Source organism: Lepisosteus oculatus, chromosome 11 (genome assembly GCF_040954835.1).
Source record: "Lepisosteus oculatus isolate fLepOcu1 chromosome 11, fLepOcu1.hap2, whole genome shotgun sequence".
NCBI lineage: Eukaryota > Metazoa > Chordata > Actinopteri > Semionotiformes > Lepisosteidae > Lepisosteus > Lepisosteus oculatus.
Genome location: NC_090706.1, coordinates 41,870,044 through 41,897,820, shown reverse-complemented (window position 1 = coordinate 41,897,820; position 27,777 = coordinate 41,870,044). Strand labels below are relative to the sequence as shown.

At 36.9% G+C, this 27,777-nt stretch overlaps 1 protein-coding gene across 4 annotated transcripts in view; it reads left to right on the top strand.

Moving 5' to 3' along the window:
- LOC102693295 (pro-neuregulin-2, membrane-bound isoform) overlaps nucleotides 1–27,777 on the top strand; it is a 302,716-nt gene that overhangs the window by 169,611 nt on the left and 105,328 nt on the right. The window contains exon 1 of one of the 4 annotated variants that reach the window (XM_015349953.2): nucleotides 26,011–26,171. The exons of the other annotated variants lie outside the window; for them this stretch is intronic. Within the exon in view, the coding sequence (XP_015205439.1) occupies nucleotides 26,096–26,171 (76 nt within the window). The 5' untranslated portion in view covers nucleotides 26,011–26,095. Of the gene's footprint in view, nucleotides 1–26,010; nucleotides 26,172–27,777 lie in introns of those variants that run through there. 4 annotated transcript variants of the gene reach the window in all.

Sequence of the window (27,777 nt, the reverse complement as noted above, 5' to 3'; positions counted from 1 at the left end):
TATTATGATAAGTGTATTTTAATACTACAGACTTTAGCACTCTACAATTAGTTTGTCTGCTGTGTGTGAAGTTTCTGAGGTATAGTGAGGTTCATTTTTTGCATCTTAAAACTTAAAGCTTGTTTGCAGCCTTGAGTATCCTTTATGAAAGGACAAAAGCAAGGTCAGAAAAGAGAGGTTATTCAGCCCACCTTGTTTGCCTTGCTAGGAGTGGCTAACTGATTACCCACTGGGGTCTGCAGCACCAACACAACTGGGAATAATGTGTTTTGGATGCCAACCTAAATCCACATAAGGAAGTGCACCCTATTCTTTGTTATACTGCCGTTACTGTCTATAATTCTGAATATTTGTATCATATTCCCTAACAATCTCCAGTGTTTTGGACTGAAGACATTCTGTTCCTTTAACATGTCTGTGTATCAAATCCCTTTAAAACCCCGGGTTGGTCTAATGTTAAACTCTTTCCAAAGCAAATGCTTTTGGGAATGTGTAGACCAGAACACACATTCTTTTAAATAACAAATGTTATGTATAGTGTAGTTTTATTACATTATGTGTAAAAGAGAAATTGCACAGTATATATTTGGCTTCATCTATCTAGAAACTGAATTTCAAGTATAACAAGTATACAACCATGTGCCACATAGTTCCTGTTTTACATTTATAACTTTTATATGATATTTAGAATTTGGTATTGGACTGGTTTAAGGCAACAACCCTAATTTAACTAACCTTTAATCTAATCCTAATGTATTTATAAATTAGGGTTGTTTTATGTTACCAACATTCCGAATTAATATTAAGGCCAAAACATAAAAATAAAGCAAATTCCTCAATCCTGGGTGATTAGTTTGGATTTGGACTCTTTTGTCTTTTGTGGGGGTTTTCAAAAATACAGAGGCATTTTCATGATAAGTGTTTGAATGAAAACTGTCACCTCAGTTGTACCCTCGGGGGAGTGGTGGCTCTGTGGCTAAGGATCTGTGCCTGTGACTAGAAGGTTGCCGGTTCAAATCCTGCAGCCGGCAGAGGAATCCTACCATGTTGGGCCCCTGAGCAAGGCCCTTAACCCCATCTGCTCCAGGGGGGCTGTACAATGGCAGACCCTGTGCTCTGACCCCAGGCTCTCTCCCTATCTGTGTGTCTCATGGAGAGCAAGCTGGGAAATGTGAAAAGATAATTCCTAATGCAAGAAATTGTAAAGGGTTAATAAAGTGATATTATTATAAGTATATAAAATATAAGAAGAGAAAACAGAAATAAATTAGTATTTCTTTCAAAGGCATGTATACATTAAAATAGTTCCTGGCAGGCACCCAAACCTTTAAAAGGCAATTGGGCACACAAAGTCTTTTTCAACCTTGCAGACATTGCTAGATGTGACAGAAAGCAAATCCATCTTAAAGCAAAGTTTGCTTTGCATTAATGTTTCATATCATAATCATTGAGTTGAACTTGACTGAGCGCACCAGGCTCAGAAGCAGTGCATTTGAAAAAAAGAGAAAACACAGATCTGACAGGATTGCAACACTGTCAGTGCCCACTGCTGATTTTTGACATTTGAATACATTGTGCTACTGTATATGTGGTCTGTTGGTATTTTTTCTATGGAGCCAGAAAAATATAGTTGGATACTTCGATTATATTTGACAATACTGTCCATAATTCTGAGTTTTTGTATGTTCCCTGGCAATCTCCTGTGTAAAACACTTTTTATGGAGGTTCAAGTTAGAGTAATGTAATGTATTTGCAAGATATGCTCACATGAAGACCATTAGAATTATATTACTTTCCATTGGATCAATAATGAAAAAGGTTGTATTGATATATAGAATCAGTATTGGCCAATAAGGATTTAAAATGAAAAAGCTGTGCATAAATATATTTTCATGATTCCTGAAATTTAGATGATTTGAAATGAATTCCATTAAATAATTGCTTTACTTAGAACTCGACCTTTCAGAGGTTTTTATTTCTGAGCAGATCTATTCCTTTTATTAATGTAAATCAAAAATGTATAAAGTCACTCATTTGGTTATTTCTATTTTGATGGCTTCTCAGATACTTTTTTCTTGTATTGGAACAGAGGGTGAAGAGGGTGAATTTATTTGTGCTCCAGTTTTCCCTCAATGAGAAGAGAATACTATATTTTTTCTCCAGTATCAAATAATTACAATCACAATTCCTACAAAAATAATGGTGCAGTTAAATATAGAACCCTTAAATCCAGACAGGTAATCAATGAATCATTTTTTTTCTCTTAATCTAAAAAACATTGCAGAACCCCTGTCAGTTTTTCAGTGTGTAAAGTGAGTTCCAGGCGTGAACATGAAGAGCAGTGTATAACCCCAAGCCAAGCCTCCAGAGTAATCTGTTCTTTCCGCAAACCAGACCCCACACTCCTGACAGTTTCAATCGCCAGGCAGGCAGCAACCACAAGCCACTTTTCATGGAAAAAGGAGGCTCTTCTTCTACCTGATTGCTCCATCGGATTATCAGTCCTGTTGAGAATTCTAGAAATGATTCTGGATCTGCGATGTGACTTTTCAGAGTGTGTACAATGCTGTACAATAAACAAGTTGACAACAAACATCTCTTTTTTGTCTTTCCATCGAGTATTCTCTAAATGGCCCATCTGTTGCTTCTATGCAGTGTATTAATTTTATGTTTTATGTGAATTTAAAACACCTCCTCTGCCATGTTTAGTTTATTTTTACCTCCAGCTGTCAGTAGTACCAGTAAACAAATGTGTGGACATTTTTGTACTTTTGGGTTTTTATTTTATTTCTTAGGTACTGTATCTTAGCTGAACAGCCAATAATGCAATGATTGCTGCAGAACACAGAGAGGACAGTTTGAATTGTGTATTTTGTCAATTTGGTATATCGTAGAAAGATTGATTTTTAAAACTTTCATTTGCATGATCTTTTTTCATGCAAAATATGAAATTATTTGCAATAGATAACTGAAGGCAAACCTTTCTTAAGAACTGTGGAAGACAATGGAATCAAATTAAATAAAAATGAATCAATCTAGTAGGTTTGCATTGCTACTGTACATGTAAAATGTAGATCTGTGTACTAAATCAGCCATTTTCACTGTTTAAAACTTTTTACTCCTCAGATGTAAGGATTATGCTACACTGAAGTATACTTAATTATACAATCAGTTTCTGTATAAATGACACAAAGGTGTTCCCATTCTGAAATATTTCAGATATAAAATGTCAAAATACCAGAAAACCATAACTTCTGTTGCAGCTCCTTTTGAGAAGATTAATGAAATTTCTATTGAAATTCTATTGAATTTCTATTGAAATTAATTAAATTCTGATGTATCTTCAGGCATCTACAGTACATAAAAATCACCACCAATAGTATACAGTATGAATGCTAAAGTCAGTATGTACTGTATAGTACTTTTATGTGTATTAATAAACAGTATATAAGGTATATTGAAAGCATGTATCATGGCTTGCCTCCAGTATGTAGACAAACACCAGGACTGATATACTGTAAATGATGCGTCGGCTTCACCAAGTCTTGCAATTAGCAGACATGACATCTGACCACACAGGACAAACACCGTTTTTTCTAGATTTAAAATAATATAATAATTTATCTTAGGTCAAATAAGCACAAAGATATCAAATTAACTTTGCATGCTGTGGCACTCCTGTGTGTGTTATTTGCTTAATTTAAATGCACTAGGTGCTTAAGTCAGATTCATTAATATTTTAGGAAACCTGTCACTTCCTTAAATGAGCATGGAAAGCAATTTAATAACCTTTGAATCTTTAATGAAGCATGTAAATTCTGCTGAAAGGTTTGACAGGCAAGAACATATATGTCAGGCTCAGAAAGCCCTTTATATCACATTGCAGTGACTTTGAAGTAATTGGGGGAAAAAAATTGAAAACAGTGTTGCTCACATAACTGAGGCTCCCTTAAGGGGAACATCATTCATTTTGTGTATGTTTTGTTTGTCAAAACAGTATTTGACTAGTTTAAAATGCTAAGGTACAGTATCAGTTTGAATACAGTAAGTCTGTTCTTGCTAAGAATGAATTTCTGAGAGACCTACAGCAGTAACAGCAGCCCTTCATTCCCTTGCATGAATGGTGACACAGCCTGCTCTTGGGAGGCTGTTCCTTTTCTGGCAGCCATTATGGCTGCCTTGATGATCCATGGACCCTGCTGACAGTGTACTGGGATAACCAGGGCCCCACCTTGCAGATATTACCTACTATAGCAACTGCAGGCTTTCCAGCATGCTGAGATGTTTCTGGCACTATGAGTAGCTGGTAGGTTCTCCTTGGACTAATCTCTCCTGAAACATGGCAATAAGAATCTGCTTAATGACTCCCATGGAGGTTGTTGGTAACGCTGGAAATTAAGCACACACTTTGAAGGTAAAAATAAAACAAAAAACAATGTTCTTTTTGTCATGTTTTTTAAATCTTCCGAGGAGCAGAGTGATCTACACTTTCTCTTTTTCCACGTTCTTTTATACATTAACTCTAGTTATACACAAATACAATACAATGAATACCTCAACCATCGTGATATTGTCTCAGAATGGTGATGTTATCATACATGTGCTGATGTATGCTGGTTCCCTTAGTCACCTTACAGCTACCAAGTGAGCCTGCTGGTCCCACTCTGCCGAACACACTGGAAACTTCAACTACTTCACTAGGATAAGCATGATAACAGACCCTGAACAGCAGGATCCCAACTCTTCGTTTTGCAGGGATTGGTCGTAATCCTTTGTGATTAATGCTACAAATTCACTGGCTGAATGCCAAGGATAAACCACCAGACCTGGTCCCTCCAGAGGTTTCTTTTCTCCCACTGGGGTTTTCCTCTCCTCTATGACCTTCTGGTTAGCTTCTGCTGTACAATATTGTCAGCTGCCGTGTAAGTCTGTAAAGATTTCTGGGGAAAACTGTTGTGAAGGGTGCGATAGCAAATAGAAGTTTGTACGATTAGCATATTTAACATTGAACAATATCTTTGGAGGTTACCATGTCCCTACTATGTTTATGGTATCCATTTACTTTGCTTTGCCCTGGTTTCCTGCAGCAGGTCCTATGATTGAGCTGCCTGTATTTCAGTGTACTTTTACTGTGGTTCAGTGTACTTCAGTGTACTGTGCACTGCTTCATCACAGTTATGGCGCAATTGTCTGTAAGAGATTAAATCCTAGAGTAGTGCTCCCTGCTGTTTTTCAAAGTGGAGTCCCTCTTCTAAAGAAGGCAGCATAAAGCACTAACAAATGGAATTTCAAAGGATTAAGTAGTAACAGATAAACTTCAATATAGTTGCCAAAGTGGAAGAACTTAATAGCTAAGATAACTTCAACTTGACTTTGAGGGACAAAGCTGAGAGGTGAGGTAGAGGACATAGAGTGAGCCCCACACAATCACAAGAGCGCAAAGCTCATGCATTCAACAAATAACACTAACACACAAGATAACAGACTCGATACAATCAACATTTTAAATAAAGTTGAAGAGATGGCCGAGTTACATAAACAACTCCATCAATAATTGCAATATAATTGTGATGGAGACCGGACCATCTCAGGCATTATTAAGTCATGTCTGTGCAGTTTGCCTTTGAGATTAAGGGGTGACAACCTGGCCAGGAGACAGAAGCATTCAGAGCCCAGGGAACCAAGCCAGTGCTGTAGTCTGCTGCATTAGCAGGGGATGAAAGAGTATTAGTACAAAGAATCCCTGGATACATTAGACTAAAGCCTAATGTTTATACCTGGGATTGACAGGAACTAGAGAGCTGTCTCCCCCTCAGACATTTCACACTATTTGGCTCTGAGCTGGTTAATTTCAGCTTTCAGAACAGGACTGTCAGGTGGAATTTGCTCCCAATGTATTTAAATTCATTGCTCTGATGTTTAATACAGATGTAGGTGTCTGTCCCATTGAACAAACCGGCTTTCTGGAATCCTTATTATACAGTATCATACAGTATGTGCATCACTCTTCCCAAAATTCATAAAGCTCATGCTGAGGTGTCCAAACCTTCCTGTAGGTACAGCTTCTGTCTCAATCACATGCCCCTCATTTTCACCACCCAGGTTAGTCATAATGTGTTTTCTTCCTTGTTATGATCTCTTTTTGTCACATTATGAGGGGATGGGGAATAGACAAAACCTGACTTTCACAGTTCTGTTTTGTTGCTTGTTTTTAGTCAGCTACACTAGGCGATTCATCCCAAAGGTATTTATTAACAGTGTTAGCATCTCTTTGACAACTAAGAGTCACTTGAAGGCATACTGTATGGTTAGAAATATAGGCTCTAAAAGTCTTGCTGACATCTGATTAGCTGCAATACAGAAGCCATCTCTCAGTGTTTCAGGATCTGAAAGCTATCTAGTGGGTTCTGATTGGAAGGGGGATGTACAGTACAGGATAAATCACTGAGGTAAAATTCCAGTTTGATTTAAAGGAATCTGGTGCAAATCTTCAGGATGCATTTTTGTTTTGACATAAACAATTTGTTGTGATTGTGCTTTGATCCAAACAAGGGTAAAACATTGTGTTACATTCTCTATAACCTATCTTAAATTACTGCAGATTTTTTTTATCTAGGTTTTTTTAGGACCAGGTTTTTTTTACTGATTAACATGAATTGTATAATAATGACATTGGAAATAACAGATGAGCTCAGAGCATTTTTGGGGGGAAATATGAACAATAGTCACTGAGATAGCAGGAAAGTGTGTTAAGGTATGCATTGGTGCTCACACTCATTTTAGAATCCATCTCGAATTCAGAATGAGATGACATGTTTAGGATCCATTAGGGTAGAGAATGCTTTGACTTTGAAAAGTGTGCCACAGAATGACAGCAGGTTAATTGCTCTGCACTTGTTTCATTACAATTGCCTTGTGGCATTAAGTGTGCCAGGGATGCATAAATATAGCAGCCTGTGTTTAAGTTTTTGCTTAGTCCTTTCATGTCTGCTGAAATATCAGTCGCATCACTTTGTCATTTAGTAGAAGCAAAAAGATTATTTAATATTAACTGTTGATGGTCTAATAAATGTTATGAAAGACTCCTAATAGAAATAAATAACTTTGGAAATAAAGACCTTTGAATGTATTTATGACTGCAGGAGAAGGTTAGAAAATAATAGGTGGGCATTTGTCCCATATGAAGTACTGTAATTAATTACCATTTCTAGTAGTACTGCTAGTAGTAAGTAGAATCTCATTCAACCCTTTAAATTACCTTTGCTGTAGCTGAAGCCAAGTTTTCAGCTACAACTAAATGGCGGGATAGTTTGTTCCACACTCTCTTTGCGTAAACATGTCTCGAATTGTTAGTTTTAAAAACACCTCCCTGTTGTCTCTACTTGCGTCTCCTGGTTTGTGTTTTGCTGTTGATGCTGAAGAATTAGACTAACTTGGTCAGTGCCTTTGTGGATTTTAAATACTTGAATCAAGTCTACTCATAGCATTCTCTCTTCAGTTAAAAAAAAAAGTTTCAGTTGTTTTTGCCTGCCAGAATAGGAAATTCCTTTAATCCCAGAAATGTATCTGTTTTTTCCTTTTTTGGACTGAATCCAGAAGAGCAATAACTTTTTTGTAATAAAGAGACCAAAACTGCACATGAGGCTTATCAGTGAAATCACTGGTTTGTCTTGTTAGTTGGTTCATAGTACATTGTTGGTCCAGAATCTGTTTCTTGAAGGATCCCAGGAAATCAATTTCAGCTTTGATTGGTATGAAATGTTATTTTTATCAAATCTAAATTTAAATCATATTTGTTTTCCTCTTCGTTTCAATGCTACAGTAAGAAGTTGTTTTTGTTAATTGTATTTTCTGATTATTTCACACTTTTTCATAAAGTGGGCCAGAGCAACAAAGTCACACTTACACTTGTAGGCAGTAAGTCCTTGTTAGGTTTGAAAGGTCAAGGTATTTTAGATATGGTTCTGCTGAAACAGTACTATTTATATTATGGAACAAGTAATAGGTTTATTCCATGCTGAAAAAAAGAAGAAAGAGAACACAACGTTTCGGCCGTGGAGCCTTCTTCGGGTGTGAGAGAGACAGGGCAGTCAATTTGTATTATGGTAATAGTGCAGTTTACTTCAGTTCTGCATTATTATAGTGTGGCACTGTGAGATTAATATATATTTATTTTAATGTGATTTGACAATTTTGTTTGAAACGGGTTGTGGGGAGTTCTGTGAGCACATTAGTATTCTTTGATGTACGTTGGTGATTGAAGCTCATGCAATTGATATTCTTTCTGATACATTACAATTACACTTTCAATACATAATATAATAGCTGATATTATACAGATATAATACTAAATCAAATATGGTCTTATTGTTAGTATTCCCATTACTGTTTTGCTTATTTGTAATTGTTAAACTGTTCCAGTTTGTATGGGTTTTAGCTTTACAACCTTGTAATTTCAATTTAAACCAGCACAGCTAGTCATTTTTCATCATTGTCCTGTGAAGTGAGTAATCACCACTACTGCTGCTCCATATCTTCTTAAGCTGAAGCTGAGAACCAGAGGATTAAAATGCCTTGTGTCCCTACATAAACATCAGGAATTAATCATTGGTTCAACTACACAACACTACAATCTTATCTGTTAAGGTTATTGAAGTTTTGAACTCAATGCTGTGGTTTTCAAGAGGAAAGATTGTAAATTGTGCACCAAACCTGGCAGTGCACTACTGTGGTTCTCTGAAAGACATTTGTATTAAAAGTTAATATTAGGTATAAGAATATGAATGAGAACACAAGCCCTAGTAAAAACCATTGTTCTTTCCTTGTCCTAAGTTTGTATCCTGCATTCTGGTCTTTGTAAAGAAGCTGCAGTTTCTTCCGTTTTGTTTTTCATTCAGGTTCACTGTGGTTTTACCTACCCTTTCCCAGAGACTGTTCTTGCTTGTTAAAATGCCTGGAAATAAAAATCACATATACATTTGCTTCCTCCCACCCTCTTCTCCTCATTTTGCCTCCAGTGAAAAAACTGCTTTGGCAGGTGAGCACACCATTGAGGTTAATAGCTCTGCGAAAGTGTTCAGTGTTCACACCATTCTGTTCATAGTGTTCAGAGCAGAAGAAGGTTGGGTGGATGCAGTGCTCAGACTGGCGCTGACAGCAGAGAGAGTATTCTCTTAGCTTTGAAAAGCCAGAAATTTGCAGAGGAGCAGATGGATGTAAACAAAACGATGTGTTTAAAACCATTAAGTCAGAAGGATAAACTTCAGCAGTTGTTAAATGTCACATTTTGAGAGCAATATGTGTGATGCTTTACAGATACAAAAGTGAAGTAAACGGCAGTTGCCTGTAGTCAGAATTCTGTGGAGCTTAATCTTTTTGATCTGTCGAAGCACAGAAGGGTCTGGTCAGTATTTGAATAGGGGACCTCCAGGGGATTTCATCCCCTGCCCAGAATAAAGCAGTGCAGGTGGCTCAATAATATTAGTGTATTTATTTTAATGCCAGGCAATTCCCCTTTTTCCACCTCATCCTGAGAGCCCTGTGGGGATGGCACTGGGGCTGATAAACAGCAGATGTTCTTAATGGAAAGAAAAAGCACAAAGATTTTTTACTTCCTCTAGAAAAGCAGTGTATAAACTTGAATGAAACCAAAGCATTTTTTTTTACCACGCACCTCCAGTTACCGCGTCCTGGTTCTTATCTACGGGGATGTTAATCTAGAAGACACTGTGCCAATACCAAATAATTCAGTCCTTGTTTGATGCTGTTTCTTATATCCCTACAATATTGAGACAGTGGCCTTTTCACTTATGACACGGCTCGATGATCTGTTTATAGGTTAAGAAGGATTCCAGACCGTGCTGTAACTTCAACAAGTAACATACTGTAGATAAACACTCCAGCTTGATTGAAAGATATTGTAGTGTCCTTAAAGAATATGCAGTCAGGAATTTGTTTCTAAAAGTGTTTTCTATTCATATTTGTTTTAATTAATATTTAATACTAAGCAATAAATGACCAGTGTTTCTTTTTATTAACCATTTGCTTGCCATCCAATGAGCAGGATAATACGCGGAAATACTGCAAAGAAGTCAGGAATTGCATTTTTTGTTGTTTCTCAGTCTGTTTGGTAATATTTTGAAACCACTGGTGTCAAATTTCCATTCCAATGGTGAAGGAACTCTGCAAACTAACCAGGTTTGCCAGTACATACTGTAAGTGAACATTATCTCATATAATAACTTTCAATAAAGGAACAAGTAAAGGTTTGTTCCATGCTGAAGCGTTGTTTACTTTCTTCTCTTTTTTAGCATGGAATAAACCTTTACTTGTTCCTTTGCAGCCTACGAATGGTGATGCAGCTCCCTACTTGAACTATCTTTCAGTAAATGTTAGGTAGGTGAGTCCCTTTTGAGGCCACAAAGGCTCATGGGGAATGGGGGGCAAGGGCAACCAGTTTCCTTTAATGTCCGACACTGGAAGTGGAGGTGATGTGGTCGACATCACGCTCTGGCTGGCCTATTACCCGTGGAAGGATACCATTTTATGGTCCATTGCTATGTTAGCAATTTTCCAGTCAGTGGTTATTATCTCTGTCTTGAGGAACTGTAGGAAAAGTAGAAAGAAAAAAAACATCTTAGCTCTATATTGTACATAAATGATTTGTTGCCTTAAGTACAATTGGTAGAACACCATCAAACCCTGAGGATTTATTTCTAACATTTGTATACTCTTGTGTATTCCTGCCACTTAATATTAGTTAATATAGAGCTTTGACTCATCTCAATTTTATACATTATACATTTGAAATGTTAAATATTACTTTAATATAACAGACATTTCCGATTTATTGACGAGAAGCTTGCAATTATTAACACTAGATTACTTGACTTAATCTTTTTCTTTTTTGCTGGTGTAAAAAAATAATTATACTCTTTTTCTTACAATTGAAGACTCCAGTTCAGAAAACAGCTGGAGAATCCATTTTTTATCAAATAAAATGAGGGTCCTCTACTTCAAAGGGTTATGTTATAGAATTTTAGAAAAAGCTCCACCGCAACAGCTATGTGTGTATCCATTCTGTATTGTGCAAAATATTCAAACACTAAGTGTCCCAATAGCCAATACCATTTAATAAAAATACAGCATTTTTATTAATACTACAGCATTGTGTGGATTATGAGTTGAATTTTTAAGAACATATTTCTTCCTTAAATATTGATGTTCCAAATGATGAGACTAAGACTAAGAAATATGTTGTCCCTTTTGAGAAGGATGGAATTAAAGGTATGTTTTAAAGTTGCAGAAAATATCTTTTTTGTGAGGTACAAAATGTGTAACCTAAATTGATGGGTGTTTTATTTAATATAGAGCACTGGAAGGGAAAACTTTAACAAGGCTGTGTTTTGCAGAGATCCAGTATGAAGCTGAAAGAAAGACCGCGCTCAGCCAGATGTGATCAAAACTGGGTCTGTTTAGTATAGTGTGTGGTGTATTGTGTTAAAGTACAAAAAGAAAAAGGGCTATGGTTCATCTCAGAGTAACTCCATAGAACAAAAAATCATGCAAATGCAAACAATGCCAACTAGAATAAGGACATTTTACACCTTTAACTATTTGAGTTTCAATATTTTCAGCATCTTTAATTTTAGCTTTATTTATATTCATTCTGTGTTCAGGGCCACTATTGTGAGGAAAGTTCTGGGTTTCAAATGCTTTTGAAGTTCTAATTTCGCAACCTTCAGCTTACTATTAAAGCCAGACAATATTGCTCATATCGAAACCCCTACATAATATTATCAGTGTGTAACAATAGAGCTATTAATGTAGTGAACTAACATGCATACTCTCTTGGACTTAGGCAAAGACACATTGCAGAAAGACACTGCGATAATCACACTTGGCCAGTGAAATACTGTAGCTCAGTCTCAAACCAGCAATGTCTGGGCTACAGGACTCAATGTGTGTTCTTAATGAGAAGGTTTACTGTTTGATCCTTTTTGGAGCCCCCTTGAGTGATGACTTTATATACAAATAGATTTTTTGAGAATCCTCTTTTGTTTCTGGGGCCCTGTGGACAATATCTAAAGATTCCTAGACTTAATCCTGGGAGAGACGCAGAGCTCTCAGGAAGCCACACAAAGAGGGTTAATGGGTTTGGTCACTAAAACATAATTAAAATTATCTAATAAAAAACATGTAAACCCCTTGTTTTGTCGTAGCCCAATAACAGAGTAATTAACAAGGTAATTATTTGGTGGACACAGTCCCCTCAAATTTCTGATTGCAATACTATTATTAAATCTTAGGAGTGCTGTTGGCATGCAGTACTTTGGCCTGAGTCCAGGCTGAAACTCTGCTAAAATGCTGTGTTTATGTTAAAGCTTTACAGTCCGGTTCTGTGTAACATATTCTGTAACTTTGATGAAATGCAATATCATGATAAGGACCACTTGGGACTTATCTACATACTTCTGTTACGCAGTGATTTTTGATTTAGTTGAGAGTGTTGTGGCAGTAGTAGTAGATAGTTAGTAGGTTACCCATTAAGCAATACTAGGCTGAGTCAGAGCATACTGTAACACTATGTGGATACATTCTGAATAGTTTCAGTTTATTTTAAAGATTTATTTTTTAAATAATTAGAAATGTAAAGAAAATTTAATTCCAAAGAGCTGCTGAATTACAGACTTGTTACAAATGTGATCGTATTTACTGTAAATGAACTGGTGAGGTTGTGCTTCATGTTTCCACGTGAAGTACCAGTATCAGTTTAGTACCAGTATTTGAATGAAAGCATTTAATTTATAATTCGCCATATAATACAGAGATTCACTGCCTGTCATTTCCAGAGTTCTGAGTCTGAGCATAGTAAATACTTTGTGTTTATAAAATGTAAGTAAAACATGCATATACTGTATACTGTACAGTACAAATTATGACAAAGAATTTTCAAATTTTAAATTACCTTGATTTAAAAAAGTCATTTTTATTTAAAAAAAAATATTTTATAAATTGTGAAAATATTAACCTAATGCTTTGAGAACCAGATAAAGAGGTTTGCATGTCCAACATACTGTACCAACATACAGTGCCCCCATTGCTGGTCTACCAAGCTGCTTGCAGAGACAAGGCTAGACAAATGCCCAGCGGTTCTAGTCTTGTACTGATGTTGAGAGCACAGACAACCCAGCAACCAAACCAGGTCTTGTTATCAAGAACCAGGACCAGGAAGATGTGATGCAGTTCTGACTCTCTACAGTCATTTGAACCTGGAGAATGAATTCCTGTAGGGGTGCAGTGTCTTCTAGTGTTTTTTGTACATGAGCTCTCAGTTATTACATTTTTAACTGTGTGATTCATTGAATAAAAGTAACACTTCTTTCCTGGCATGCAAATGTTTAAAGGTAATGTGCCAGAAAAGTGATTGACTCTGGGGCACAAATAGACATAGATTAAGGGGTCCCATTCCTGCTCTTAATGGAATGGGCAATTTAGCACAGTTAGTCAGCCTCTCAGAGGACCTCAGGGAGGTGAAAGGAAAAGTCATCCAGACATGTGGACTATGTACAAACTCCTCCCAGGAACCCCACCTCAGATTCAAACCCAGGACCCTAGAACTGTATACAGTATGTGCAGTATACAGTATGTTGGATTAAGCAATAGATAAGATATTCTTGTTTATTTACATATTTAAGACAGAGGATAATAGATGCACACAGTACGCATTGTATTGCATAAATTAGCCATAATGCTGAAGGCCCCAGAAACATCAGAGACATATAAAATCAGACCTTTTCATCTCAGTGCCTTTTTGTTTTCAATTTAGATGCCCTAAAATTAACGGCATGGCAATCCACAGTTGAGTCATGCAGCTACTTTTTTTTCAAAGTGAGAATTGTATAGAATGATTTAAACCCACCTCCATAATCCATTCAACAGGCAACTTGACATTAGGAATTCTGAGCATTCTGACACGTTTCAAGCTACTTTGCCAAATCTGATCCTCCTGATTAGAATGTGAGCACCAACTCTGTGTCCTTTGTTTTCCCTCTCTCTTTAAATGTGCTGAAGCTCAAAATGTAAGTCAGACTCTATTACAATCTATTGCTTGAGAATCTATTTTAGGAGATTTCGGAATTGTCGCTCCAGGGCAATCAATTTCTTTTTCAATTTAGTTTTAAATCCATGATGGTCATAGGCATTGAAACTTAAAGGAATAGTAAAATCACAAACATACACATACATTCACACATAAAGGCATAGAAAATAATATAATATAGAAAGAAAAATAGCAAAACCTTAAACCTTCCCCTGTCCCAGATATCCAACCCAGAAAAATAAACTCTGGATTTATTTGGGCTCATTTGTTCATTTTTTTGTTTGTTTTCAAAAATACTTCGTAAGCAGTATTTAGACTGGGTGCTCTTTGAGATGCAGCACTTCAGACAGCAGGTCCTTCCGGGAAACAGGTGCCCTACTTCTGACCTCTGCTAAAATGGTACTACTCCTCAGAAACAGCAATGCAATTGAAAAAAGAAATAGTAGTTCTAAAATATAATTTTATCTGGGTGATATTGAGTTGGATTCCTGTTATATTTGCTTGTTTGTTGTTATGTTGGGGTTTTTTTCGGTGGATTTAATGCTGATGCTTGAAAAGCCAGAGTCCTCTTTCAAACCCCAGTTTGTTTTAGGATTTATCCTAGTGCATGCAAAGATCTAGCAAATTCCATTTCATCATAACACAACACTAAACTGTATATATTTGAGCAGGACCTTGTAGGATATGCTGTATTGTCCCAGTTCCTTTTAATTTTTTTTTTAATCAGGTGATTTATTTTCCTGTTTTAAAAGGATTCAGTTTCAAATCATGCAAGTTGACGTGGTTACTTGTAGCTGCAAGCCACTGTGTTCAGAGGCGTAAAAGGGGAGAGGAGGTGGGTGGGCTGGGAAAGGGGAGTACTGTATGTATTCACTTATGTAGTACAGGGGTCATGTGTGCTGAAAGAAAGACAGCTTCCTCTCTTGCTTGCTAAGTTCCTCATGTTTTTACCTCCAGATAATTTGTTTTCTTTAATGTGTGCAGATACACCTTCGTGCAGAAACTTATTATCAGGTTTCTGTAGCCACCTACATAGGGCAGTAATCTGTACACAAACCAGGGGGTGAAATAGTTGCTGATTGGCCAGCCATCAACACAGGGAGAAGGTAGCAGGCAGATGGAAGGAACATGTGATGCAGGGAGCATGTTGCTGCTTGCTTTTTAAAAGGGAGGAGGCGTTCCTGGGAGAGACAGCAGCCCTTTGATTTTCCTTTATCATTGAAACTCCTTGTCACGATTGCTGACAAGCTGCAGTTTCTTTCCAGGTAACAGCACTGCTCAAGGCCCTGGGATTGAAAGACAAGGAGTGGGAGAGTGAGAGCACTGGTCATTTCAGTGGCACAGGAGACAATCCAGGTCTTGAAACTCTTTAATGCATTCTGTGTCCACCACTGGCATGGTTTTAAAGAACACAGCTAATATACAGTAGCATTGCTGTCATAAAGCAATCTGGTGCAAGGGTACCAGTCAGGACTTGATTTTTAAGTCCCAATAAAAGAAATAAAAGGCGGCTTTAAAGTGGGTAGGTTCTGAGAAAAGCACTTGTTGCTTTTTCCTTGGGAGGCCCCGATACCAATCTTTAGCGATTAGTCATGCGTTGTTTCTATAGAAGACAAGTTTATCTGTTTATTTTGTTTTTTTTTCCCAAAAGAATTCAGTTTTGAAAATGTGCCTTAGGTATTTAAGATTAGTAGTGCTGTTTTTTTTTCTTTGCTTTAAAGGATGACAAACTTTATCACAGTGTACCCTGGCCGTGAGTACCATGACAGGCTCTCAGAGGAAAGTAGAACAATATGATAGTTATTTTCTCATTGTAAGTCTCTTCTAACAAATTAATTTCTCTAGATATTGCACAGTGTGTCCTCATTAAGATGGGGTGGGGACAAAATGCTCGTCAGTACGAAGTTAATGAGAAGTTTCCAAAGCAGAGCTCTGTTTTAACATGCCTAACAGAAGAGAGCTCATTTTTTGGTAATGTTACTTTTTCAAATAACAGTATAGACTAAGCAGGCTAAAATAATAGAAAATGTGTACAAACACCTTACTTCATCACTCGTCAGTTTAGAGTCCTAGGCACAGCTTTGACATAGCGTACACTTGTGTAGAAATTCCTTATTTGAAATACTGTACAAAATGTCTACAGTATATTTATGTTTTAACATATGATAAGCATGTTTTATATTTTGGTTCTGGGTCATCTGAATTTAATGTAACTGATGTATAGCATAAAATGTTTTTTTCAAAGGTTGCACTGTAAGTATTGATGACATATTAATGACCTGTAATAAAGATAAGATCATTTTGAACTAGAATTGGCACTGACTGCCTCTGAGAGCTGGTATTCGACATTAAAGATGACAGATGACTGGTGTGACGGAGAGTCTTTGCATAGGGGCATGTTTGTTTCTTCTGCAAGGACACGACAGAGCCACAGGAAAAAGGTGAAAGCAATTAGTACAAATAACAGGAGAATTCCAGAGCATGTCTGGCAGAGTAAGTTCCACATTTGTCAACCTCAGGAAGGACTAAGGAGATAACCTGACTAATCATTGGATTTTTTTAAGCAAAAGAGAAAAACAATTGTAAACAATTCAGGTTTGGAAATATGGTTACCGAAAATTGGTTACACTGGTAAATTGGGTAGGCAGATAATTTTTTTTTATATTGCAGTACTAGAATGTTAAAACATCAACATTTGTTAAAAAAAAAAACAATACTACACAATAAGGAGAAGAATACTAGGAATTGTTATCTGAAGGTATTTGCCCTTGTGTGTGTTTGGTTTGTTCAGACTATCCGGGAGTCCAATAATTCTATTGAAGTGCAAGGTGCTGCCAAAATCATAAGAAATGCATTTAAAGTACCAGTAAATTATTACAATTAATTTATCTCACTACAGAAAAACTAAGAAAAAAGTATAGTAATACACATGGAAACCATACAAGCCATATAACCACAAAGCTCTTATTATGTTATTTGAATCATTTAAGACAGAAATTGTTTCATTTACCAGATAAATACATTTCCAAATCAGGATGTAGTCGGAGCTCCAGCTTGTTTTGGAAATGTGTTTTTTTTCCTCCCTGAACAAGCGGTTGTGGTTCTCTAGGGGAAAAGCCTTATAGTTTAGACTAAATTGTGCATTCTTCCTATTGGTCTTGAAGTTAACTCAAGTTAACATACTGTAGTGTTGTTTTTCTAGTAGTGATGGAAAAGTTGTCAGGTCTGTGTGGATTTGTGTTCAGTCTTACTGTGCTGAAACGTGTGTGTTTGTTTGTAGATATGTGTGGGGGCATGTGCACATGCCAAGGCTGTTAGGTAGTATAATAGATTAATTCATAAGCCTTTTCACCCTGGGAGACTTACTGTAGGTTCAAATGCAGCATTGTGGGTCAATGTGAAAGGTTTTAAAGGCCTCCAGGGCACTCTTTGGAGGCTATTGCATAACAAAGAGTACGATTAACACAACCCTGCCACGATTCCACTAATGTCTGGAAGAGACAGCAAGAATTGAATGTGTCAGTCACTCGCCACAAAAAAGGCTGTCTTCCCAAACCAAGGCAGACTGCTTCAACTAGCTGCAGATTTCAGATGAAAACTGAGCTCCATCCTTTTGTTTCTTACATTCGTGCACAGGAAAGGTTCTGTTTTCTGCTACTGCTTTTTGCTATTAATGAACTCGAGCCAGCAGAGTATCTATAGGCCTGACGTGCTGCTCCTACAGTGGATACTTCTTTCAGTGAGCCTTCATCTCTTTTTAAACCATGGGGCATGTTGACTTTCCTTACGAAGCCCCTTGTAGGAAAGTGCATAACACTAGAGTTTGGGTGATACTTAATCAGCAAATTCCACTAATCTATCACTGTTATCGCCTCCTTTATTTTTAGAGATTACATGATCTTTGTTGTATCCCCTCACAGTTTCATTGGTTTCCATCTCCTGACCCTCACCAGGTCAGCTGAACTATACTTACCACCTCCCTGCTACACAGAGAGTGGTTTCTAAAATGCTCATGATTCTCTCTTAAACCACTGATGAAAAGAAATCTCATAGCATGACATCACATTTCACATTTGCAAAAACATCAGTCTGAAAATATGTCCTTTCACTGTTTTAATTATTTATTATAATTATTAGTTTAATTATTTCATTTAAAGCTCTATTCTCTATTCCCTCTATGTGTTACATAATATACTGTAATAGTAAATTCAAAAGTATAGGAAGTATTAGAAAGTACTGTAAATAGTATTCAAAAGAGATTAATATTACATTCACAATTAAAAAATAATGTATTTTGTAATGATTATATTGGTTGTCTTGTCATCTTCAACAATTTGTTTTTAAAAGATGACCAGTGCAAAAATGAATTCATGAATTCATGAATTCATATTAAATACATACATCTTGGATATGAATGTATCCATGCTGCTTGTGAATGTCATTAAACTTCTTGTAGGAGTTACCAAAAGCTATCACATAGTATAATACATTATAACCACTTCTGTAGACTCTACAGAGCACATTAGGCACTCATGGATCTTTAAGAATTAAAGGAAGTTTGCCAGACATGTCCTCATTATTTTCAGCTCTGTTAAGTAGCAAAGACCCAGGTTTTTGAATAGTTTGGAAGGATCCAAAAAGTAGAAGCTTTTGATGAAATCAAGACATGAGCAACAGCGATTCAAGGGAGTATGTTTTGGGTTGTTTTGCAGTTTATAAAAACTAAATGGAATATAATGCATGAATTCAAGCAGTGCAGAAAAAGCTAATTTGCTGAGATTGGTCTTTGAACATTTAGTTTGCCATTATGGTACTGAAACTCAGTGTAGAGGGGGAGTACTGAGTAACTTGTTTTCTTCTGAAATGGGGGTAATTTTTGAACTAGAAGACAAAACAAGAAAAGCAATTTGAGGAAGCAACTTAATTGGGGAAGAACTGTTTTATTATTATTAAAGTAGAGTTTCTATCAAGGGAAGTGTGCAATAAAGTACACAAAACATTTGTAAAACCTTGTCAATTATTGTTAATACTGCTTTTAATAATGGAATGTATTATTCATAACAGAACACTATTTTTGCCATATTTATTATGTAAATTACTCCAGCTCACGGCACTGAGTATATTTCTAATAATTTAAGTAAATAAGGATGAACCTCTTCACGCAGAAAATGTTCAGAGACAACTATCCACCTGTCTGTTTGAAGCATCTGTGGGGGTCTGCGATTTTTGGAATATTTCAACACTAGTAACCAAACAAGTTCAGGTGAATGGCCTCTCAGCATCCGTATCTTTTTTTCATTATTAATGTCTTGAGGACCATTTGCAAATCACGTCTAAATAAATGGTGACATTGAACAACCCTCTGGTGGTCAAAGGGAGAATTGAACTGTAAAAAATGCCTTTTCGTTCCTGCAGCCTCTGTGCACACATCTTAGTTTTTTGTGATGTTCCAAGAATGCTCCTGAATTTGTTGTTTTATATTAAATACATTTTGTTGTTTCTAAACACATTATCTGAAAACATTAAACATATTAACTCTTTAAGAACAAAAACACCAGTATTCCTTTTTCAGTGTTGCACTGCCATCATAAATGGGCATAAAGCAATCAGATGATGCAAATTCACTCCCTCTTTTCATCACCAAAAAAATAACTCAAGCACAAAAGTGATTTGGAATCAATTGCCACCATTACATGATTTCTGAACTGGCCTGTCCTCTCTCATCTGAGTCACTCCCAGAGAACAGCTGTCTTAAAATGGTACACGCACAGGCTACATGTAGTGTGGTCATCTAAGGACTAGGAGTGATACTGAGCCAAGTGGCCTGAGAGAGCTGTTTTCCAAGGCTAGTGACGGAGACAGTGATGCTACACAGAGCGCAATATAGGGGACTGTCCTCTAGGGAATCTCCTTACTCTAGAGGTTTTCATCAAATCCTAAACCTGGTTGTACCTGGAACTGCCTTAGTCCTATGTAAATCTTCCAGGAACAAAATCCTGTTAAAGACAGTAGGGTTCTGTTTCCCCCAGGACAGGCTTACCATTTGAAATGAATGTTCTTCTCCTTAAGTTCACCTTCTTTTCCGCTGTGTGTTTAGATTTTTAATAAGACATGCTGGCCTCTTCTTGACACTGAATCACTGCTGTGTTTTACTGTATACCTGTGGTAATCATGATTTATAAAGGAACACTACTGGAGTATAGATTCTAAAGATAGATTATTTCTTCTTGTACACTGCTGTGCAGGGTAGGTGAGACATTCCGACATTCTGTTCTCTCTCTTTGTTTTGTCAATGAGAATCCTTGGCATCTTTAAAAGACAAAGTGCCTTATACAGTACATGCATTTAGTTTGCTGTCCAATTGCCTTGTCACATTTCTAACACTTTTTGTATTACCCAAAAACGAATCTCATTAATGTGCAAGAATACAATAACGCCTGCCAGTCCCCCACCACCAATTAGCCATTTTCTCCAGGGCTTTGTCTGACCTGACCCCTTTCCTTCTTACTAGGCCGGCCCACAAGGCAGCATCAAATTTGGTCGTTTTTGTTTCTACTCGTGCTCATGATTGAGATTTAAAGCCTCATTGGTTTGGACTGGAATGCCAGAATTTCGCAGGAAACAGCTTTTCAAGAAAGTAAACTTGGATGTGTCAAATGAAATGCCTGGAAGAGGTTGCATCTATTATTGCATCTTAACGCAAAAAACTATTGTGTCACTTCTTCCAATATTGTTGGAATTCATAAAGTACTACAGATTGTTAAAAAAACTATTAATATCTTTTGACAGGGTTATTATTTATTATTTATCGCTATTATTTTTCAACACTTCCCCTTTAAGGCTTTCAGTATTGTTTCAAAATATCTGCTTTAAAATGTTTGGAAAAAAAACAGCGTTACAAAAACCTATATAAACCTATTAAAATTTAAGTGTCAAGTGATCCTTTTTTATAAACAACAAATCATTTAAGATATCTGTGGACACTTTTAAAACAAAACACATTGCTGAATGAACAAACTTTAAATGGTTTTAGTATAAGTTCTGTGTTACTGCACATTATTACATAGTTCTATTGTTTAAATATGTATTCCTCTAAAGGGATAACAGGAATTATATTGCATACAGCTGCAACGAAGTGTATTAATTATAAATTGCTGAAATGCATTCCATTGTAAATACAACACACACACACCATAATTTCACAAGAAAATGTCTGCAAATTATTTTACAACTGAATAATCTTTTTATTCAGCTCTATTTCAAGCAGTATGAGACCACCACTATGGTTAAGTCACAATTTGCATCAAATCTATTTGATAGAAAGTAGTGTGCCACTTTGATATCATCAAGTATACACAATATTTCTTACCTTTACTCCAGTTCCAAAGCTGCACAGTGCCTTACTAAATGAACGTGTTGAGAATTGGTAAGAAGCTAATTACTGTTATTGTTAAAAACAATAATAAAGGGCTTTGTAATTATTAGTAACACAGATATGTTATATATGTCAAATCAAAGTGCTGTTCACCTTTCAAGTGCAACAGGGCAATTTTCTCTGCTGAGTTTGGTGGCAGTTTGTTACCTACTGTAGAAAGGTTACAAACAAGAGGAGGAGGTTATACCCATTTAGCTTATTTGCTAATAGCTAATTGACATGGTTATCTTATACTTCTTTTAAAAAGCAATGGTACCAACTGCATCAACATGGTTAGGTACAGTAACTTCTTCCAGACTACAACAACCTTTTGTGTAAAGAAGGCACCTTGTGTTCTTGGTTTTGAATGCATTTCCCTACAGTTTCCATTTGTGTCCCCTAGTTTGTGTTTTGTTTTTAATTTTACAGAAGTCCATAGGATTGACTTTGTCGCTCTCTTTGAAGAATCTGAATACATTAAACATGAAATGTCATGTTTTCCAGAATAAAAAGGGTTCAGTTCTATTAGCTTGTCACAATCTTTAGGCCTGAGATTGAGGGCATTGTCACTCTTTTCTAGACTGATTTCATAGCAGTAATATTGTATGTGGTGACCAAGGTTGGACAATATATTCTAAATGAGGTTTTACAGTATGTACTGCATTGTGCAATTTTAACACATACTGTATGATACCCTGACTAAAATTCCACTCTTCCACTCTAACTATAAAATCATAATATTTCCTTCTCTGTTCATACATTGTCTAGAAGATGTAAGTGATGTGAACATTGACAGCGAAGTATTTTTCATAGATAGTGTGACCATCGCGGTTCCGCGGGCTTGTGCCCTCCACCACCCGATCCGTCCCGCAGCACCTGGGGCACGAACCCAGGTCTCCGGCGTAACGCAACAGGAAACCAGCCACATGAGCTAAAGGAGACCACCCTCAGTTCAGGCAGCTGAGGTCCCTGCTACGCGCAGGGAGGGCGATGACGTCACCGTGTCCAGACTAGCTCCACTACAATAGCTTCTTGTATTCCCATCTTAAATTGTACTTATAGTTACAGGTTTTGCTACCTGTGTGCATGAATGCATTTGATCACATTAGATGCCATCTGTTTTCTGAAGTACTGATTTTTTGTGTTTTAGAGTTTGCTAATCCTCCTATGTTGTTATCTGCAAACTTGACTAGTTAGCTACTTCTTCTCTTTCTGTAATGCTGTGGAGCACATTTCCCAGGTGTGGCTTGGGTGCTTCCATTACCTTAGAAGGCAAGGTCAATGCTAATCTATGTAATTGTACTGAGTGATCATCTTCAACCCAAGTTGCAGCATTACTTTCCATCAGTTAGGGGCATCTTCCAGGAAGACAATGTCCCCGACCACAGCGCACATGGGGTCACCCAGAAGTTCGAGTAGCTGATGAGTCACTGATGTTATGCATGTGTTATGGACTTCTTAGTCCTCATGTCTGAACCCAATCACGCCTTGATGGGACATTCTGGAGTGATGCCAGAATCGGGGGTTTCAACCTCCATTGACCAGGTGTGAGTTGACTTTCATGGAGGAATGGCGCTGTGTCCCTGTCATGTCCATGCATAATCAGACACAAGCCTCCTCTAACTCCTGCAAACAGAGACTTATTAACTAATCATCCAAACCGTCAATACCACACCACGGTATTTAAGGACTCCTTTCCCGACACATTGCTCAGTATTGGGTATCCCACTGGAGCTCCTTACCTTAGTCTCTCCTCGCTCTCTGTTCCCTGAATCTCTGGCTTACCGACCTACGCCTGTTATGACTATGACTTCGGATTCTACTTACTGGTAAAGTACGCTTGGCTCACATGAAACCTGTTTTGTTTTTTTCCATTCACCGCGTAAGGTTTGGCTTTGATTTTGGCTACTAAGCGGTAATGGTCCCCCCTGCAGAATTGCTGAATGAGGTAGACTCTGTACTACAGCGCATACTGGCCATACAGGACTTTACATGGGTGTTTACATTCGCTATCTGTAGTTTGTCCTGTTTTCTGTGAGTTTGATTTTGTTGGGCACACATGCTAGAATGTGTGTTTTCACGGATGAATATTTTTGGGTGGAGCTGCTTTTCTAACTCCCTGTTTTTTTCTTAGTTATGATGATGGGTATTGGGAGTTGTCACTAAGGGCAAACTGTGATTGACAGGTTACAGTTGTGAGATACAGCTGGTCTGATATGTGGGAGAGTTGTGACCTTTCCTTCTCTGGGAGTTTTTTCTTTTGTTCTACCACCTTTTAAAGTTGTAATTATGTTGTAAATCTACCTACATTTCCTCTCTTACCTCTGTAGTTTCAGAAAAAAATCTATTCCTGGTGTAGCTGCTGTTTGCTGAAGAATTAACTAAACAAATGATGCCATTTTTTGTGTACGAACCCAGGGCTTAACATGGGAAAGAGAAAGATCATTATGGTCTCCCTGAAAAAATGCTGTACCATCGTCTCACCATAGACTCTTTGGGGAATTAATCTTCTGTGTTGTGCCCTCCTTCCCATCAACAAATGCAGCTCTTGCTTAATGTAGCATAAATAACATAGGCAAATTTACTTTAAAAGAAAATCATTCATGCAAAATTAGTGTTAAAATAGTTTGAATAAAATATCAGAGTGTTGAAATTCGAGTACTAGGAGTATAGGGGCACAAGTGTTTAACTTGTGTAGGCTACGTTTGCCTTCCACTTTTAGAAAATGTCTATTTTAAGTAAGATAAAAGGCTTTTAGGTTCTAAAATAAGCCCTGCTGATACCAGCAAATTTGCTGTGTAGTTAACCTGCATTTCGCATGACAGGAGCAGATTGCAACAAACGGCAAAATGTGAAAACATTATCACGAACGCCATCGGATACAAGCTGAAACTAGTCAGATACAACAAAGTATGTAGGGAGAGGGTCCTTTTACCAGTGAATGAAATGTAAATATTTGTAGGAAGCGGCTTGAAGCAGCGGACACTCTGATTTCACAGGTTACCTTTATTTGGAAGAATGTGCTTCTAGTACCTGTTATAAATCAAACAATTTTTGTTTAGAAAAGAAAAATATAATAAAGCACCCCACACACCTCTAACCGAAAGAATCCCTGCTTTGAAATTCTTGAAGGATAAGCAGATTACTGAGGCAGATACTGAACAAGAATATTCCATTTAGACATTTAGTTGCCTCTCATGTAACAGAAAACATATCTTTTTAGAAAAAGTTACCACATGGAAACTAAGGCTTTCAACTGGGATATTTTCAGAATTAAACCTTTGTGTAGACTACTGTGTACCACTTAAATAAAAACACAAAAGGGAGAAAAGGCATAGACCTTTTGAGTCTGTTTGTTTTACAAAATTCTAAGTTAATTCCACCGTAGCATGTATACATCTACATCTTGTGGTTCTTATCTGTTTCACAGAACTTCCCCATTAAAATAAAAAATGCTTCAATTTAAAGACATTTATATGGTACAGTTTACAGTGAATACAAATGCTTGTGATACTAATCAACCTTCTGAGTCCATTCCATGTAAGAGATCAAATATCTTTCGTACTGAAAAAAACAGTATAGGTATTTCCATCCAATATTTTGAATACTGTAGTTTATCTACTGTATTTGAGTGGTATAGTACATACAAAGTTCTAGAGGGGTTTCTTTGGTCAGAAAAGCCTCTTGTCTGGCATTCATCTTATCTAAACATCACATTAAAGTATTGTATTGTATAAGTTACTCATATAACTGTAGTCCTGAACTGAATTTGTTAAATCAGCAAGGTCTCGAAGTTAATAAAGTAAAACAGGAAACATTTTATTCATGATGCAGTTTTATTGAAAAGTCTGTGTGTAACTCGATCCTCACAGTTTTCCCCACCTTCTGACTTGCCCATTTTGCTTTTTCTATTTTAGTTATTTACAGTATGATGTTTATGTGTTAATAGCAGCAAAGTGCAGTGAAACATGTTGAAGGCAAGGAAATGGTGCAAAACAGTAGGTTTTCTTATATGTGAAGGATCTGTTTAATCCTAGAGATGGAGGAGAGATACAGTATGGTGACAACAACTAATGTTCTTTGCTTGAAATGTAGGTTACCTATTCACTGCAAGTGTGATTAGACAACCCAGGGATAATGTTTTTAGAGCTTCTAGGGGATCAATGAAATTTAAATTTGAAAAGATGTAAAATCACCTGGTGTGGCTTCCATATTGCTCAGGAACCTAATGGGGCAGGTGAGTAATTTAGCTGGCTGAAGTGTGCAGGCTGGATGGGCCTCTCCTGTGAGTTAACTTAATGACCTCATGCGAATTCTCACACTTCGGGGCATGCATGGCTGCACTTGTCTGGCAGTGTCAGTGAGTGAACAGTTAAAGGACTTACTGCAGTGGGAAATGCCTCTCTCTTTCCCTCCCTCTCTCTCTAAGTAGGTGTATCCCAACATTGTGTGTGATGGGTGTTGCTTTATAAAGCAGTAAGGGTAGTAGGACGTCCACAGAATAAAGCTCCTCTCACTAGATCCTGCTTGCAGCTCTTTGGGATTATCTGTTCTGGGATTACACACAAGGAAACACCACAATGCCTAGGGATCGAAAAAGGGAAAAGGGAGAAAAGGGGTCCAAGAATCAGAGGAAAGGTGGAAAAAAAAACAAAGGTAAAGCAGAATCTGTTCTCAGCAGCAGAGTGACATGTGAAATCACAGGGGATTCATACAGATTTTTTGAAGGTTGTTTCTTGTCAAAGCTTGCAGCTTGTTGTCACACATAGAAGCTTAATTTGGAAAGCAAGTAGCTGCACATCTCTGGTTGGAGGGAAGGTAGATTTAATTTGCTTATTCTTTGCATGAAGGATTCTGCTAAATTGGATGCTTGAGCATGTATAGCTAAATTTAAGCATATTTTAAATTTAGTTTGTCTTCATTTCCTTATTGGTAAGATGTTTATAACCACTTTAAGCACAACTTGGTTTCTTTATTAAGAATCAATCATAAACAGATCGCGCTGAAGTGATTCCAACAAGTGAAAATTATTTAAATATTACTTTACAAACCTGATGTCTATTTTGCTGTTATTAATAGTATTTGTAGTATTTTAGATTATGATACTGTTGCTGCATGGTTGTTAAACAGTGGTTATTTCATGAGAGAGCATGTTGTACTTATATACCAGTCTGTGTCTTTAAGCTTTTCAAGAGTCTAATGTGTCAGAACATACACCAACAGTGGTTTAATTAGCTTTTTCCCTTAAAAATGGCAGAAGCAGTTTCAGGTGTTGTAAAGTATTCACTCAGTTTGTTACACTTATGTTGGATTTGAACATTCTGAAAGTTTTTGACAGTCACCTGGGCACATTCTGAAAGGGTTAATTAAAATTAAGTACCTGAATCTCACCTGAGCACAACATTTCAGACAAGCCCTTACTAACTGCATGTAATCGGTTAAAAAAATGGTAAAAATTAAAATTTCTCTAATGGAAAGAGCATAAGAAACCCAAAACAGTATATAAAGTAAAATTCATTATAGCAAAAAACAGCAAGGACTTTACCTCTGGGCTCAGATATGATTTTTAAATTCTATAAAAAGTAATACCTATACTAAAGTAATTATTTAATGCAATGCCAAATGACTAAAAGCCTTCTGAGAGTGTGCCATTACTAATGGTCAGGAATGCATTTTTAAATATAATACAAAATGCATTCAGTTGTTGAGATATACTCGATAAATCTTTCAGCAAAAAGCATTAAAACAATTCTGAAATATGAGTAAAACTAGGTATATGGCAGAATTGCAGCTTGCTGTCATTGGAGTCAGTAATTCATAATTTGCCTCAAAGTTTTCACAACTTCAGTAGCTGTTCTGAGGCACTGTTAGATCTGCGATTGTTTTACTCTGAGCTCATATGCTTGTGCCCTGCAGCTAAAGTGGACAAAAATGTAAGCTCTCCTTCACAGAGCTGATAACAGAGATACTGATGGCACGATTACAGATGCGTTATCCTGTGTTTACTCCACTCAAAATTGCTTGTGTATCTTTCGGGATTCTATTTTATCCACTGTAAGAAGAAGTCTTTGGTCACGTTTCCTTATTTTCTGACGAAAATAAGTTGTTCATTTAAAAAAACAGTAAAGTGGGTTACTCTGCAAAATTGAGATGTAGTTCTTTATCATCTGGGTGTTTACAAATTAGTTCAAAGCAATTCCCATTAAAAGCGCTCTCTGAGTGGATTGATATTTCTTATCCTAATTTATTTTTGAATGATAAC